The 15,811-nt window shown below is 47.1% G+C and overlaps 1 protein-coding gene across 1 annotated transcript in view; it reads right to left on the reverse strand.

Moving 5' to 3' along the window:
* Nucleotides 1–15,811, reverse strand: part of EXT2 (exostosin glycosyltransferase 2) — a 324,143-nt gene that overhangs the window by 124,132 nt on the left and 184,200 nt on the right. The window contains exon 8 of the mRNA XM_069221798.1: nt 11,156–11,287. Within this exon, the coding sequence (XP_069077899.1) occupies nt 11,156–11,287 (132 nt within the window). The remainder of the gene's footprint in view (nt 1–11,155; nt 11,288–15,811) is intronic.

Genomic DNA, 15,811 nt, shown 5'->3' on the forward strand with positions numbered 1-15,811 from the left:
AAACCCTGATCGGCCATTCCAGACCCCAAGGAGGTGCTCAGTCACCCCCGCAGAAACCTTCAGATGGGCCTTCGTCAGACGGGCCTTAGATCCTTCTAGTTGTCTCACAGCCGGCTTTCAGACACTACCAGCTGGTATTTAAATAATTTCGGTCTCCTGTCAGAAACAACTGGTGTACCCAACATGCAGCACGACCTCTTCAGTTTGTGTTGGTGGCTCCCAAGGTAATATTTTTGGGGGACCGGGACTCCTTCAAGCTCTCCTGCGGATGGTCCCCTAATCACGATCCAACCAGTTTGGGTAAAAGATACCAAGCCAGGGAACGTAGTGCACATTCATGAACTAAAGCCACGTACTGTTTCTCAATATGATGCATATTTAGGTGTCTGTTGGCCCGACTTCTACGGCATTGCTGGGTTGTATCGTTGTCAGTTTCCTTGCCTGCAGCTACCCGATAGTACCTCTAGACTCACATCCTCTTCTATACTAACATCTCATATGTGCATCCGTGGTTGGGGGCGGGGAGGTAAATGGAAATTATTTTTCCTAGACTGGATATCCTACATGACAATCAGTATATCTACAAATAATTTGCCAGCCTGAAAGAAACATCAGATAATTTACAAGTCTGTAACTGAGGAAGCCTGAATAAAACATAAGCCCTTGTAGCATGCATCATTTCAATTTTGTGTTTTTTTTTGGCCAGGTTGAAATAGATGCTTAAAAAGACACTACTAGCAACTCCTCCCCTCTTGCAAGCACCTTAAGAAGGCAAAGAGCGGGCTGAGGCCTGTTGGCTCGGGTGTTCATGGATCAAGCAACAGGTGTGGTAATGTTCAGCTGAGGCTAGCCTCCACTTTTGTCTCAGTAGACAAAACTGTCTGTAAATCTTAAGAAAGACTACAGGCAACTTGACCCTACACAAGCCAGAGAGCCCCTTCTGCTCCATGGCTACTTTCAGAACTATAGTTTGTCCTGTTTTTTGGTCCAGATTTGCAGAGCACAAATGACCCGTATCCAGGCGCTGAGAGCGTAGCTGCTCAGATCAGCCGAACAGCCAGGTCTTGAGTCCTTTCCTGAATTCCAGAAGAGAGGAAGAGGTCCGCAGGGGGAGGTCGTTCCAGGATTATGCTGGATTCCGGAACATGTGGATTTGACAACCACTCAGAATGCAACAATAGGTACAGCCTCAAACCAAACAAGATGGCTGGAGCTACACGTGCCTCATTTGGAAAAGCTTTAAACCTCTGTGCATCGTCTGTCAAATGAAAAGTTTACGGATTTGTTGTGCCAGCAGCGAGCGAGGACTGCACCACTGGAGAAAGTTGGCCCTGTCAGTTATGGAAGTGGACATCAGCCTGGCCCAAACACTTCTGGCCTTTCCTTTTAAGAAACTAAGGGCCATATGTACGAACACATTTTCCCATTGACACAGAATGGGAAAAACCCTTTGCTACATCTGGCCCTAAGGCCTGGCTTCCAACTACCCCATGCTCAGCTGGTCCTAAACACTCTTGGTTGGCCTTGGAATGCTCAGAGACACCACCGGCATGCCCACAAGCGGCCTTCCGAGTGTCACCTCTAACCGGTCTTTAGCCCACAGAGACTCTGTCATCTCTCAGATATCCTCAGCAGACCCTCAAAAGACCCATGTTGCGCTCTCAGCGCTCACCCCATAGACCACCAGCTGGCTTTATGAGTGCCACCCAACTGTTCCTTCGATGTCCTTCACCCTACCACGGTACACTCTCAAAAATGTGGTACTCAACTGGTCAAAAATGTCCTCGTCTTTAGCGACTGGGCAAGCAGGCTGTCGCCATTTCTTGTTTTTTATTTTTTTTTCTCTCTCTCTCTCTCTCCCCCCCCCCCCCCCCCACCCCCCCGGTCTCTAGTGCTCGTGGAGACAATCCAGAGAGGACAGTCTGCGTCCCCAAGTCAAGCCCTGGGAGGGAGACGTGCTGAACCTTTCAGTGCGCAGAGGCAGCATCGCTGAGGATGGGGAGACCAGCTGTGTCCTTCAGTGCAGTTGCTGTCAGGTCCTTTACTAGGGGTGTGGCTAACATCAGTACAGCAGGTGCAGTGGCCTGGGAGGCCATGGGACCTTTTGTACTTCACTGCACCAGGACACATGCACAGGTGCCGAGTCTCAACCTCTGTGCACCAACAATGCTGATTCAAGTTGTGCAACTCCTGAAGCAGAAGGGGACCTACTTGCTACGATGGGTATAAACACACCTGAGTATTATTAGTACTGCGGTAACCGTGGCAGGGGAATTTCTAAGTAAAGTAGACAGAAATGGACTCGCACAGGTACAAACCTCTGTGCTCTGTATTTTGAGTAGAGAGTGCATCTACTTTAATGAAGACGAGGGTGGGGCTGGGGGATGTCAGTCGCGGTCACATCGAAGCTGTTTCTCCAGACTAACGCTATACCTCTCTGGGGGAATGAAGGTCCATCCACAGCCACCACTAGGCATCCCCGGGAAGTTTTCAGCAATGGAAGCCTATCTCATGAGCCACATATTTCCAGGGAGGTGGCCCCGGCCCTCTCTCACAGAAAGAGGTTTGTGCTGAATGTTCAACTTTCAGAAAGGAAGAAGAAAGTACGCACCATGGTGCAGACCAAGGCACTTCTGGCCTCGCGCCTGCCTCACGCGGCGCCACATGTCCTCGTGCAGTCGTTTGTGGCCACGCGCTCTCTCCATCCTTCCCCGCAGACCCCTGCGTCATGGTCCTTTCTGCAGGCCCAGAGATCCTTATTAACAAAACCACTAGGGCTGGAGGTTGGAAGCGGCCTTCCTCTGCCAAGGTCGAGTCATTAGGCATCGCAAGCCGGGCCTCTGTGGGAGAATGTCTGCGCTGGGCAGTGCCAAGCCTCTGGGAGCTGTTCTCATGGAGCTGCCCCAATATCGAAAGCCTCCAGGCCAAGGTGAGCCAGGAGTCGGGTCCTCCAGCAAATGGGCACAGGTGGATCCCCTGTAGGGGGGGCAAACCAAAGGTGGCACCCTTGTTGGGCATCTCCAATTGTATGTTCCGATCACAGGCCTGAAATCTCCCTTCACTTGGCTTGTCCAACTGGTTGTCTTTCCCCGAGAGCCTGTTCTTCTTACGTTTCAGCCACTTTTACTGCTTCCTGGCGTAAAGGATGTGAGTAAACCACTGCTCATTAGAAGCGAAGCCGGCAGGACCAGAACCACAAAGGAGGAGAACGGGGGGCTGTGGAAAGAGTGGGCAACTTCAAAAGCAGAGGAGAGAGAAGCAGTCAGAGCAGGGCTGGGTGTCCCCGGATGGGAACCTCAATGTGCTTTTCATTAAGAACTACCAGTCACTGGGAACAAAACTTGATTTATTTTGCTTTTCGCTCCAATTACGCACAATGCAGCTCCGGCGAGTGCGTTGAGAAAGCTTCTCATCTCGCTTCCCATCTCGCAGGGGTCAGAGGGCACTGTCAGAGAAGAGCGTAATCGTTCGATCGCCATCGAATGCCAGACGTGTGCACCAGGGAGGGTTTGAAAATGCACCATTGGGTACCCAGGCACCATGGCTACCGTGGTAAACATCTGGACACGTGCACGAGAACTGGCCCTCGTGGCCCAATCGGTGCACGCTATAAACTCAATCACCTCCAGGCACTAAGGAAGGCCGAGCACGGGAACAGGGGACCGGAAACGTGAGAGGGCACACTTCCTGTAGAGGTGTGTGTTCGAGGCTTTGAAAGAAGCTGGGGTAACGTGAGAACCGATCTTGAGAAAGCTGGACTCCAAAGCTGCAGCAGTCTTTGGTGGCTTTGCATGAAATGATGCCCCTGCAGCCATACGAACAAGCAGTGCTAACTAGGCGCTATACTAGACACCACTCAGGATGGCTGCATGGAACGATCTGCCCGAGCGCACAGCGCTAAGCCCAATAAATAACAGTCACCAACAACACTGGACTAAGCACTAGCTTTGAGTTCGGGAGCAGCGCGCTGCTTGGCGGAAAGCGCCTGATCAGGGGCAGTAGGCGCTGCATAAATGCAATTACAAGTACTAATCTGCTGAGCAAATGCCCTCAGGAAGGCGAGCTCCTGCAGATAATGGCGTATAGCTCGGGTGACGTGTAATAGCAAGAACAGCTAAACTACTTCTGTACAGAACAGTTAAACTATCCTACCTACTCCTGCCCAGAACAGCTGCCCTACCACTGTACAGAGCAGCCAACCTACTCCTGTCCAGAACAACCAACCTACTCCTGCCCAGAACAGCTGCCCTACCACTGTACAGAACAACCAACCTACTCCTGCCCAGAACAGCCAACCTACTCCTGCCCAGAACAGCCGCCCTACTCCTGCCCAGAACAGCCGCCCTACTCCTGCCCAGAACAGCCGCCCTACTCCTGCCCAGAACAGCCGCCCTACTCCTGCCCAGAACAGCCGCCCTACTCCTGCCCAGAACAGCCGCCCTACTCCTGCCCAGAACAGCCGCCCTACTCCTGCCCAGAACAGCTGCCCTACTCCTGCCCAGAACAGCTGCCCTACCACTGTACAGAGCAACCGACCTACTCCTGTCCAGAACAACCCACCTACTCCTGTCCAGAACAGCTGCCCTACTCCTGCCCAGAACAGCTGCCCTACTCCTGCCCAGAACAGCTGCCCTACTCCTGCCCAGAACAGCTGCCCTACTCCTGCCCAGAACAGCTGCCCTACTCCTGCCCAGAACAGCTGCCCTACTCCTGCCCAGAACAGCTGCCCTACTCCTGCCCAGAACAGCTGCCCTACTCCTGCCCAGAACAGCTGCCCTACTCCTGCCCAGAACAGCTGCCCTACTCCTGCCCAGAACAGCTGCCATACCACTGTACAGAGCAACCAACCTACTCCTGTCCAGAACAACCAACCTACTCCTGCCCAGAACAACCAACCTACTCCTGCCCAGAACAGCTGCCCTACTCCTGCCCAGAACAGCCAACCTACTCCTGCCCAGAACAGCCAACCTACTCCTGCCCAGAACAGCCAACCTACTCCTGCCCAGAACAGCCAACCTACTCCTGCCCAGAACAGCCAACCTACTCCTGGCCAGAGCAGCCAACCTACTCCTGGCCAGAGCAGCCAACCTACTCCTGGCCAGAGCAGCCAACCTACTCCTGGCCAGAGCAGCCAACCTACCCCTGGCCAGAGCAGCCAACCTACCCCTGTGGAGAACAGCCAACCTACCCCTGTGGAGAACAGCCAACCTACTCCTGTGTGCAGAACAGCCAACCTACTCCTGTGTGCAGAACAGCCAACCTACTCCTGTGTGCAGAACAGCCAACCTACTCCTGTGTGCAGAACAGCCAACCTACTCCTGTGTGCAGAACAGCCAACCTACTCCTGTGTGCAGAACAGCCAACCTACTCCTGTGTGCAGAACAGCCAACCTACTCCTGTGTGCAGAACAGCCAACCTACTCCTGTGCAGAACAATCAACCTACTCCTGTGCAGAACAATCAACCTACTCTTGTGCAGAACAATCAACCTACTCTTGTGCAGAACAATCAACAATCAACCTACTCTTGTGCAGAACAGCCAACCTACTCTTGTGCAGAACAACCAACCTACTCTTGTGCAGAACAACCAACCTACTCTTGTGCAGAACAACCAACCTACTCTTGTGCAGAACAACCAACCTACTCTTGTGCTCTTGTGCAGAACAATCAACCTACTCTTGTGCAGAACAATCAACCTACTCTTGTGCAGAACAATCAACCTACTCCTGTACAGAACAGCTAGGATACTCATGTACAGAACAGCTAGGATACTCATGTACAGAACAGCTAGGATACTCCTGTCCAGAACAGCTAGGATACTCCTGTCCAGAACAGCTAGGATACTCCTGTCCAGAACAGCTAGGATACTCCTGTCCAGAACAGCAATGTTACTCCTGTCCAGAACAGCAATGTTACTCCTGTCCAGAACAGCAATGTTACTCCTGTCCAGAAAGGAGCTCACAGCAAGACGAGGAGGACAAATCCAGACCTGTAGCCGAGGCCAGGCTCCAGTCTGCTTTTCATGCAGCTCCTTCAGCTCTGGCTACAACAGGCTTTAAAATGGACGCTGAAGTAACCACAGATTCTGCGGTGAACACACAGGGACATTTTTTCAAAAGATGTGAAACATCCGGATAAAGGAACCGACTTTCAGAACAAACTACAGTTCAAGTAGAAGTCCAATCACTGGAGGAGGCTGGAACAGCTCCCATATGTGGCACTTCCGGCGCACCTCGGAGCTACTCAGCTCAAGTACACAAACACCGGCTGAAGACGAACTTCTTCATTACTGATATTAAATATGTTAATCGCACCTGGTTTAAAGAGAAGATGTTGTGACAGGTGGATTGAAAGTCAGGATAGGAAAGCTCTAAAAGTACAAAATTCCCCCTGAGAAGTCACAACTTATATCTAGATAATAAACAAAACAGAACACAAGCATCGCTGTTAAAAGTTGGTATAATTCACCAAAACAGGTGCACCAACCAATGAGCAGCTTTGAGTTACACGGTTCAATAAAGCCAATTTGGGGCCATATCACCATAAGGCGCCACTGTCCCTGTTTGGGCCGCAGTGTACTTTTACGATAGCACACTGGCGCAAACAGGGACAGGGTGCCATTTTACTGATAATGCGCTGCTCCCAGGTCACCTACGACCTTCGGCAGCATATTAGTGAAAGATGCACCGGTTGATCGAAGCACCTGGTTCGTCCCTCGCAGTGCGCATGGCATTCAGCCTGCACTTTCAAGTGAGACGAGACCCCCTTGCAGGCGGGTGCAGTGAGGGACTACACACGACTGCAGGGTCATGTCTGATGGGGGAGTGATCCATGGGCCCCCTTTCCATGCCCAAGAGGGGAGCATTGACTGCCTGCCATCTCTTCCAGTCGCACAGTGTACCTCCTGACAGCCTTTGTGTCTATGTCCATAAAAAAGCACGGACCCAGAGGTAAAGTGTTTCTCTCATTTGCATGGGGCCACACCTCCCTCCATGTACATGATGAAATGCCTCCTTAGGCTAACGCCAATGCCACATGTGTGCCAGCACCATCTGTGTTACTGAACGGATCATGCAAGCACCTGCAACCATTTCTGTAATACCAAGTGCCATGGGGGGCACAGAAAGTGGGTGCACACATTTGTTGCACTCCACAAGCAGTTTATATGAATGACCCAGCAAGTCAACGCCATCTCCTCCTCCTGCTTCAACACCCTCCGCATGCTTCGGAAGATCTACAAATGGATCCCACAGAAACCAGAAGGACGGTCACCCAAGCCCTCGTAAGCAGCAAATTGGACAACGGCAATGCCCTCTACGCAGGAACCACAGCCAAGCTCCAGAAAAGACTGCAACGCATACAGAACGCCTCTGCACGCCTCATCCTGGACATCCCCCGCCACTGCCACATCACAGACCACCTGAGAGACCTACACTGGCTCCCTGTCAAAAAGAGAATCATGTTCAAACTCCTCACCCATGCTCACAAGGCACTGCACAACACCGGACCAGAATACCTCAACAGACGGCTCTCCTTCTACACCCGACAGCTTTTCTCCGCCGACCTTGCCCTCGCCACCATCCCACGCATCCACAGAACGACCGCCAGTGGCAGATCGTTCTCCCACCTCGCCGCCAAGACGTGGAACACTCTTCCCACCCACCTGCGTCAGACACAGGACCTTCAGGAGACATCTCATGGCATGGCTGTTCAAGCAGTAGCAGCCTCTCCCTCCCCTAAGCGCCTTGAGACCCTCACAGGTGAGTAGTGCGCTTTACAAACACTCTGATTGATTGATATGTAATAAAGTCCCTGGAGTGTGGATGACTGACTATAGCACGAGGTCAAAATATGCAGAGTCCATTCATCACATGAGAGATCAAGAACTAATTTCCATTGGAAGAAATTCCATTTGAAGAAATCCTGGTTCTAAGGAGCAGAGGACAGTGGGTTAAGCAGGACAAAACGTGTCAGGAAATGCAGTTCTTGCTAGGAGCACATTCTGCAAAGTCCTCACTGAACAGTTTGTCTCAGAAGCACAGAAAACCGTGTGAAGTATCTTCAGGGCTAGACTTGACTTCAAGGTGCCAGAGGGCATGTCACCCAGTCGAAGTCCCAGACCAGGACTTTGGCCAGAATGAAGCAAGCGAGTGGTCCTGCTCTGGGGCTGGAGGCCTATCATCTCAGCAAGTGACAAAGGAGGCCAGTTTGGGGCAGGGCTAGGGGCGTGTGGGGGGGGGGGGGGGGGGGGTGCAGGGGTGGTGGAACAATGACTGGGGGTACTACGTGTTGACGAGTTCACTTTAATAACAATCAACTCTTGGCATGTTGAGAACATCTCAAAAACTCCTACATGCACAGTATCTTTAATTTCCATTTTTGGAACATCAGTATCCCACCTAAAGAATTAATTTCAGAACTTTTGTCTCATGTGTAAAGGGAAAAGCTATAAATCAATGTGGATTCCTAATTAAATGAATGTCTCAAATTAAATCAAAGGAAGAGAAAGACCTGTAGGGGCAGCAGCATGAGATGCAGCCAGTCAATGCCAACAGCTGCACCGGGCTGGACCCAGAACTTCAGAACTGCAGCTGCAGCTGCATCTCCACAGCAGGACTCTCCATCCTTTCTAGAAACAATTTCTAAGATAATCCCATATTCAGAGAGCGCTTCTCAACTAACGCTTTTCTTCAAGTTACTATTACATCTTTTACGGTTTCACAACTTTATTTTTCATCAATTATACCAAAAGAAAGGAGTATTTTACAACACTGAATTGACCCTGCCACCAGAATGTCATTCCTACACATGGTACGCATCTGCTTAGGTACATATTGATTCATGCATGGGATGAGTACAATCGCTTTACTCCTTCAAATCATTTCGTATAGTCCGTGAGGAAGATGAGGAATGGGATAGACGTAATAAGGAAGAAAACGAGGGTATAAGTCTGCAAATCAAATTATTTTTAGCTTCCTCTATACCATTGATTCAATTTTATGTATCCTAGCGCCCTCAGCATGTCAGTGAATGTATCAGAGCCTTTCCACAGTTTTTCTGTTCAAAAGAAATGGTTACCAGCTCTGCAGTGCAAAAACTTGTGAAAAATATATGAAAGTAGGGGGTGTCCTGAAAAGTGGTGCAAAATCTGGGATGGATGGGGGGACTACAGGGCTAAGGACTGATCTAGTGGGTGCTCGACTGCAGGGGGGCTTGGCAAGGGGGGGATTGCTCATTTACAGTCTGTTAACAGGGGGGTGTTTGTCTATGCTGTTGAATGTGATATTACACTGTTCACACTCCCCACTCCGGTTCACTCTTCAAAGAGGGGTTATTAATGGTCACATGTTTCAAGATGCAATGGCTCTTTTTTCAGTTGATAAAAAGAAGTAAAAAACAAACAAAAAAACTTGTGTAAAATTCAACTGAGAGGTCACGTTATTTACAACTAAATATTTAGGAGTCCTGTTCATTCTTGCGCACTATTAACAATCAACAATAGGTCTCGCCTTTGTGACCTCTTTGCATTGCCAACTCTTTCTGAAGTAGATCAGCACTGGCCAAAAAAAAAAAAGAAAAAAGAAAGAAGGCTGCAGTAAAGTGACGCACTGTGGGTAAAGACATCATGTGAACGCCACTAGGTGCGAAAACAAAAAAAATATATAGATGTTCACTTGCACAAAATGACTAAATCTTAAAGCTGAATGGCCCAGCGGCACATGGGACCTGCCGGGCCCTCCCAAAAAGTTTTTAAAAAATGCAATAATAATGAGGGGTGGGGGAACCATGAAGGAGTGGGTGGGGGGCTTGGGTATGTTGAAGCAAGGGGAAGTGGACAGTGTGGGGGCTGGAGTCTCAGCGAGCTTTAGGCCAGGAGGGAGGAGTGGCAGGGCCTAAAAAGGGTGCGGGCAGACATTTAACAGGAAAGCAGCACAGGAAGGGAACAGGAAGTGGAGGCAAAGGAGAGCAGCACAGAGTGTATTTGAGGGAAGGGCAGATGCACCACACTAAGGAAAGAGCTAGAAACATGAACTCTTGTGGAGTGCAGAAAAACAAAGAAAAATGTAGTTCCCTAAAGGATACAAGTCATCCAATCACAAGGCTGGGAGAGAGCTTCAGGGGACCGACGGTCAAAAGGCAGGGGAGGGACACACAAGAAAATAAAGGAAAGCCATCGAACAAGGAAATAACAGCGACAACAATGCCAACCACTGATTCATGAACGTCAGCATCTGTTTTATGTTCAGTGGTGACTGTCAACAGGCAATTCAGTGTTTATTTCAACACTTCACTGATCCAAAGGTCTACCAGACCACCAAATCATTGACACTTATTCATTTTATGTCAACGGCTCTATGAAATAAGAAGCAATATTTTCGTTGATAACATGTCAGATTTGTCTGTGCAGCGCCTCAATCGCAAGGCAGTATTCTAAGCACTGTGTAGTTCAGACTCTTCTTTTTGAGCTTGAGTTCGATGCTTAAACTCACTGGCACTCGAATTTCAGAGTGGCGGAAAGGAATTAAGGAATTTTAATTAAAACAATTACAAATATATCAACTTACCTCCCCACCGCTTCTCGCCACACCGCTCCTCTCTTCCGTCCTCCAGTGCAGGCACAGGCTCCCAGCATGCCCTGTGGCCAATCCTGATGCCGCTCGAGGCAGACAGGGAGCCTGTGCAACTGTGTTGCCGGGCTGGAGAGAGCGTACGGCGCATGTGTGTTTGGCCAGCCCGAGACAGCTGGTCAAACATTCATGTGCAGTGAGGGGAATGCACAGTGCACTCCCCTCACTGCTCATCACCCCACGGCCCCACCCCTTTCACAAGGAAGGGAGAATAAACAGTTTATTGTCCCTTCCTTGAGAAAGGTTTACAGCTTCTGCGGCTGGTGTGGGGGGGGGGGGGGGGGGGGGAGCACCACTGGTCATACCACTGAGTATCTAGTCTAGAAAGTCTCGACAGATGCATTTTAAGCATAAAAAAAAGATTCTTGACCAAGCACCGTAATAAACAACCTTTGTGAGATGACAGTATTTGTATAAAACAACAAGTGAATATTTCCTCTGTACTAATGACCCCTGCATCACCAATAATGCTAAAACTGGTGAGTGCAAATACTCAGGATACTTTCCACTGTTTGGGGGAAGACTTACCACAGCCGGGGGGTCATTCCACTCCTCGTAAGACCGGGCAGCGTATGGGTAGATGCGGTCGTTGATGATCTGGAGGGTGGCCAAGGCGATGGCCTTCATAGAGCTGAAGTATCCCTGCCAGAACCAGCGGGCCTGGAAAGAGAAGGCGAAGGTTAGTACCGGGGGACTCACGCCCCAGGGCCATCAGCCTCACCGAGTCTGAAACTAACAAGGAAAGGGTTTCAATCTCCAAATTCAAATCAACTAGGTTGACAACAGTAGTATTTATCTTCTGCTGTTTCATTCATAATACTGGCTCCTCACTATTCCTGTTGTACACTTTGAGGGGCTGGGGCGGGATTGATAAACCGGTGGGTTTGTTTGCTAATTTTGTGTTACTTACAATTGATTTTGTATTGTTTCCCTTTACTGCTATTACTTTGTAACTATACTTTTGAAAAGGAATCTTATCTCTTACGAGTGTACATCCCACACCACAACGGCTATAACAGTACTCATGTGTCGATACACCCTCGCAAAACGAGGGGCATTATGTGGGCCAACATTCATATCCATTACAACACAAACTCTTACCGTCACAAATTACTAAGTAAATCACATTATACACTTACTTTCTCCCTCTTACTTTCAAACAACATGCCAACGTTGTAACCAAAACCAACATGCCCCGCAAAGGAGCTTCGAAATCTAAGACCCACACTTGTTGCGAACTCTAAGCAGAACATAAAAAAAAAAAAAAAAAAAAAAAAATCACTAAATGTTAAAGGGGTAAATCACCGTCTTAAAAAAAAAAAAAAAAAAAAGGAAAAACATTGACTACCAATTCAAACTAAGAGGGGGTATTCTCCTACTCCAATAAACCAAGGTTGACTTCACACAAAGCTCCTCTTTCAAACACAAATATTTCAGCGACATAGCGTGCTCCCCGCAGTTGGGTATAAAAATGGCGTCCTAACCTTGATCTCTAAGTAATCAAATACAGATTTGATATCTAACCTTTCTGACAACCAAGGGAGGTGGATTATCTGAAAACTTAGCAAAAACAACACCGTCTTCTTTGTGGTCAACGTCTATGCACCAACGACTGACGGCCCAATGTAAAGCAACTGTAGATAACGCCACGATTGTCTTTCCAGGAGACAGCAATCTCCCAATGGACCAAACTCTAGACAGAAACTAACACTGTACATACCGTCCTAGCAAAAGTAATGAAGCTCCAAAGAACTTCTGTTCTAGACACAATCTAATAGACACTTGGAGAAGACAAAAGCCAGATGGGACTAACCCTTCTAATCAGACCCGCACAACTCATACTCCCAAACAGATTACTTACTAATATCAGGACACTCCGTTAGAAGGGTTAACCAAACCGCAATCGAACCAACAGTGATTTCCAACCACTCATGCATTACTGTCAATCACAGACACTCGCAGGACACTAAACATATGCATTGAAGGTTTAATGACGAAATACTCAAGGAGCAACATAATGTGCAAATTATTGAAGGATCCCTTAGGAACATCCTCAAATAAAACAAAGTAAATGACTCCTTCGACCCCACTATATGGGAGGCACTTAAAGCCACTTAAAGCCTGTGCTATTAAAATCAGATCTACTATGAACAAGGAGGCCAACAGCAAGCTAATGGAGATCGAGAAACAAATCAGCGAATTAGAGAAGCAACATATCACCTCTAAAAACAAACACATAATGAGATTGTAAAGAAAAACTATGAATACAAAAAAACTGCAAGCGCTAGAGCAGGCATATGGGTCAACAGACAAAAAGCATCAGACTATACAAAGCGAACGAAGTGGGCAAAACACCAGCAACATACTTAACACACAAATTACAAAGATACTCCATAAACGCAATTAAAGACGCCAAAGGTCTCATCCACACTAACCCAGATAATATCGCTGATATTTTCAAAACCTTTTACCAGGGCCTTTATACAAACAACACTTCAATGCATCACATGAAATGGGCACATCCTGGACAAAGCCAACTTACTCAAACTAACAGAAGAAGAAGTGAAGCTGATTAATGGCCCGATAACCTAAGACAAAATAGCCTGTGCTATCAAAAAAGGCCCAGACGGTATACAGCACACTTCTTTAAATCCTTCTCCACCGGACTCATCCTACCACTTTTAAAACTTTATACACACTTCGCCAGCATGTGACAAATTAAAGGCACCCCTGCGGAGGCCATCATAACTCATTCCCAAAGAAGGAAAAAACACTATGCTTCCAAACAATTACAGGCCAATCTCATTGCTTAACCTAGACTGCTAAATATATGCCATGATACTCTCCGCCAGAATTTAAAAATACATATCTAAACTCATCCATTCCTCACAAGTTGGATTTTTAAAAAACTGAATTTCCAGCGATAATACATGGTTACTTTGCCATGTTATTGAGAAAGCCATGCACCCCTACAGTAGCAATCACCTTAGACATTGAAAAAGTGTTTGATACGGTAGATTGGCACTCCTTAAAGTCGGTCCTTAAGAAATTTAACTTAGGGAAATCTTTAATACGGAGGATAATGGCACTCTATCACAATCCGGTAGCCAGAGTTAGAGCCAAAGGGTCCATCTCTAATACATTCTCCCTGAAGGAAGGAACTAGAGAAGGCTGTTGTCTAACCTCTTCTTTTTCTTCTAGCAATAGAACCATGTCCCCATCGCTTACAGGAAGATGCGAGGATATCAGGAGTATCCATCAGTAACACCATGATATAAAAATAGCAGCCTATGCTGACAATATTTTAATTACCACTAAAAATGCCAGGACTTCCACTGCCCGCTTTAATGACTTTGATCCAAGGATTTGCATAGGTTTTCGGCTGTACGCTTAATGAAGTGAAGTCTGAGGTTAAACTTCTGAATAACATTGGCAATAAAAGAAATTCTAGGTAATTCGGGCCTTGCTTGGCAAACAGGATGTATTAAGTACATAGGGATAGAATTCTTCATGATTTCATCTCCACACAGAAACATAACGAAGAGTGCATCCTTAAGAAGATCTGCATACTCCTCGATGAATGGTCACCTAAATTCCTTTCGTGGTGGGGGAACAGCAGAACCCCTCATAATGATGACCACACCTGCGGTTAATTATCTAAGCAGTATGTTCCCCATGATATTATCTGGTAATTTCTTAGCTAAAATAAACAATGACTTCAGCAAATTCCTAGGGCAAGCCAAAAAGTCAAGAATCTCACTCAAAAAACTTCGACTCTCCAAAGATAAAGGTGCTGAAGGCTTACCTAACATTATAAATTACCAAATAGCATTTGTTCAAACAAAGCACTTATTGGTTTCTTGATGGGTTGCACTACCTACCAGTCTAGATTAATGTTGAAAATGATTACTAGGTGGCAAACCCATTGTTGCATACCTAGCGAAGGGCAACTACAATCCCCCCCTCTAAATCCATCATAAATAATACTAAAAAGGGTATGCTAAGAATGGACTACCACTCCCCTACCAAAAAAAAAAAAAAAAAAAGATCTGTGACTCCAACCTGTCAGCCATATAGTTTAGTTCCAAAATTAAAATTGATGGACAGGCAGTAATGTGGCCTGATTGGTTAGAGAAAGGAATTGACCTGGCACTGTCCCACTCCCCTGCTCACATCTGCATGCATGTTTCCAATTGGATAACCTCGACTTCTATAAATTCCTAAATCTCAAGGTTCAACTATCAAAAATTCCAGCGTTAAAAAATGAACCTTCACTTCCAAGCCTTATCTATAACCTGAATAAAGTTGGGTTTCAAAGAACTGTTTTCAAAGCATATGAGCTACTCTAACCAAAATCTTCCACCGCTCGCTCGAAAAATGAGCAAAAATGGGAGGCAGAACCAACAGAAAGTGATTTAAAATTTGACCGGAAATATATCTACGAATCCCCATTCTCTAATAAGATATCTGCTATGGTTTCCCAAACTAAGTACATGCTCATTCACAGATCATACTGGACCCCTGAAAAAATATATACACTTAACCTCAGGAAAGTACTTGCCTACTGGAATTGTGGCGTTCAGAGAGGCGACCTGGCTCCCATGCTATTTTATTGTCCCACATTACAACATTACTGGGATAACATCATTCAGTCTATTAAAAGTACCCTGGGTATTAACCCAACTCATTAATTCTCCTAAAATTTCTCCTAAAAAATGATGCAGATGAATTTCTTCTAGACAATGCTGACTCTGGTCTGCAAATTAATTCTCACTAATTGGAAGAACTCCAGTGTGGTCTCATTCCATATGTGGTGTGAAAGTAGGCTTATTCTCTGTTAGGGACAACTGGTCTACAGCGTGCTTTTTAGGTCGAGCACGCAAGCGATTTGACCTGTTGTAAGTCTTCTGGGCTTTTAACCACACTCATTACTAGCACTCGATCAAGGGCTTACCTTTCAAACATCCTTTGTCGTCATTGGTAAATGCTTTACGTTTTTCCCAGTTATGTTACCACCTTGGACACCGACCCTGTTAGATGGATTATAGCACTTTTGCTAATATGTTTGACTCTGAGCGAAGTTCTTTTTCCTTTTGTATCTCTCCTTCGCACTCATGGGGGCCATGACACTGAATCGGCTTTTGTAGGTAAACTGTTTCACTTTTCATTTTTAATTTATGTGAC

The sequence above is a fragment of the Pleurodeles waltl genome, chromosome 3_1 (assembly GCF_031143425.1).
Source record: "Pleurodeles waltl isolate 20211129_DDA chromosome 3_1, aPleWal1.hap1.20221129, whole genome shotgun sequence".
NCBI classification, from domain to species: Eukaryota; Metazoa; Chordata; class Amphibia; order Caudata; family Salamandridae; genus Pleurodeles; species Pleurodeles waltl.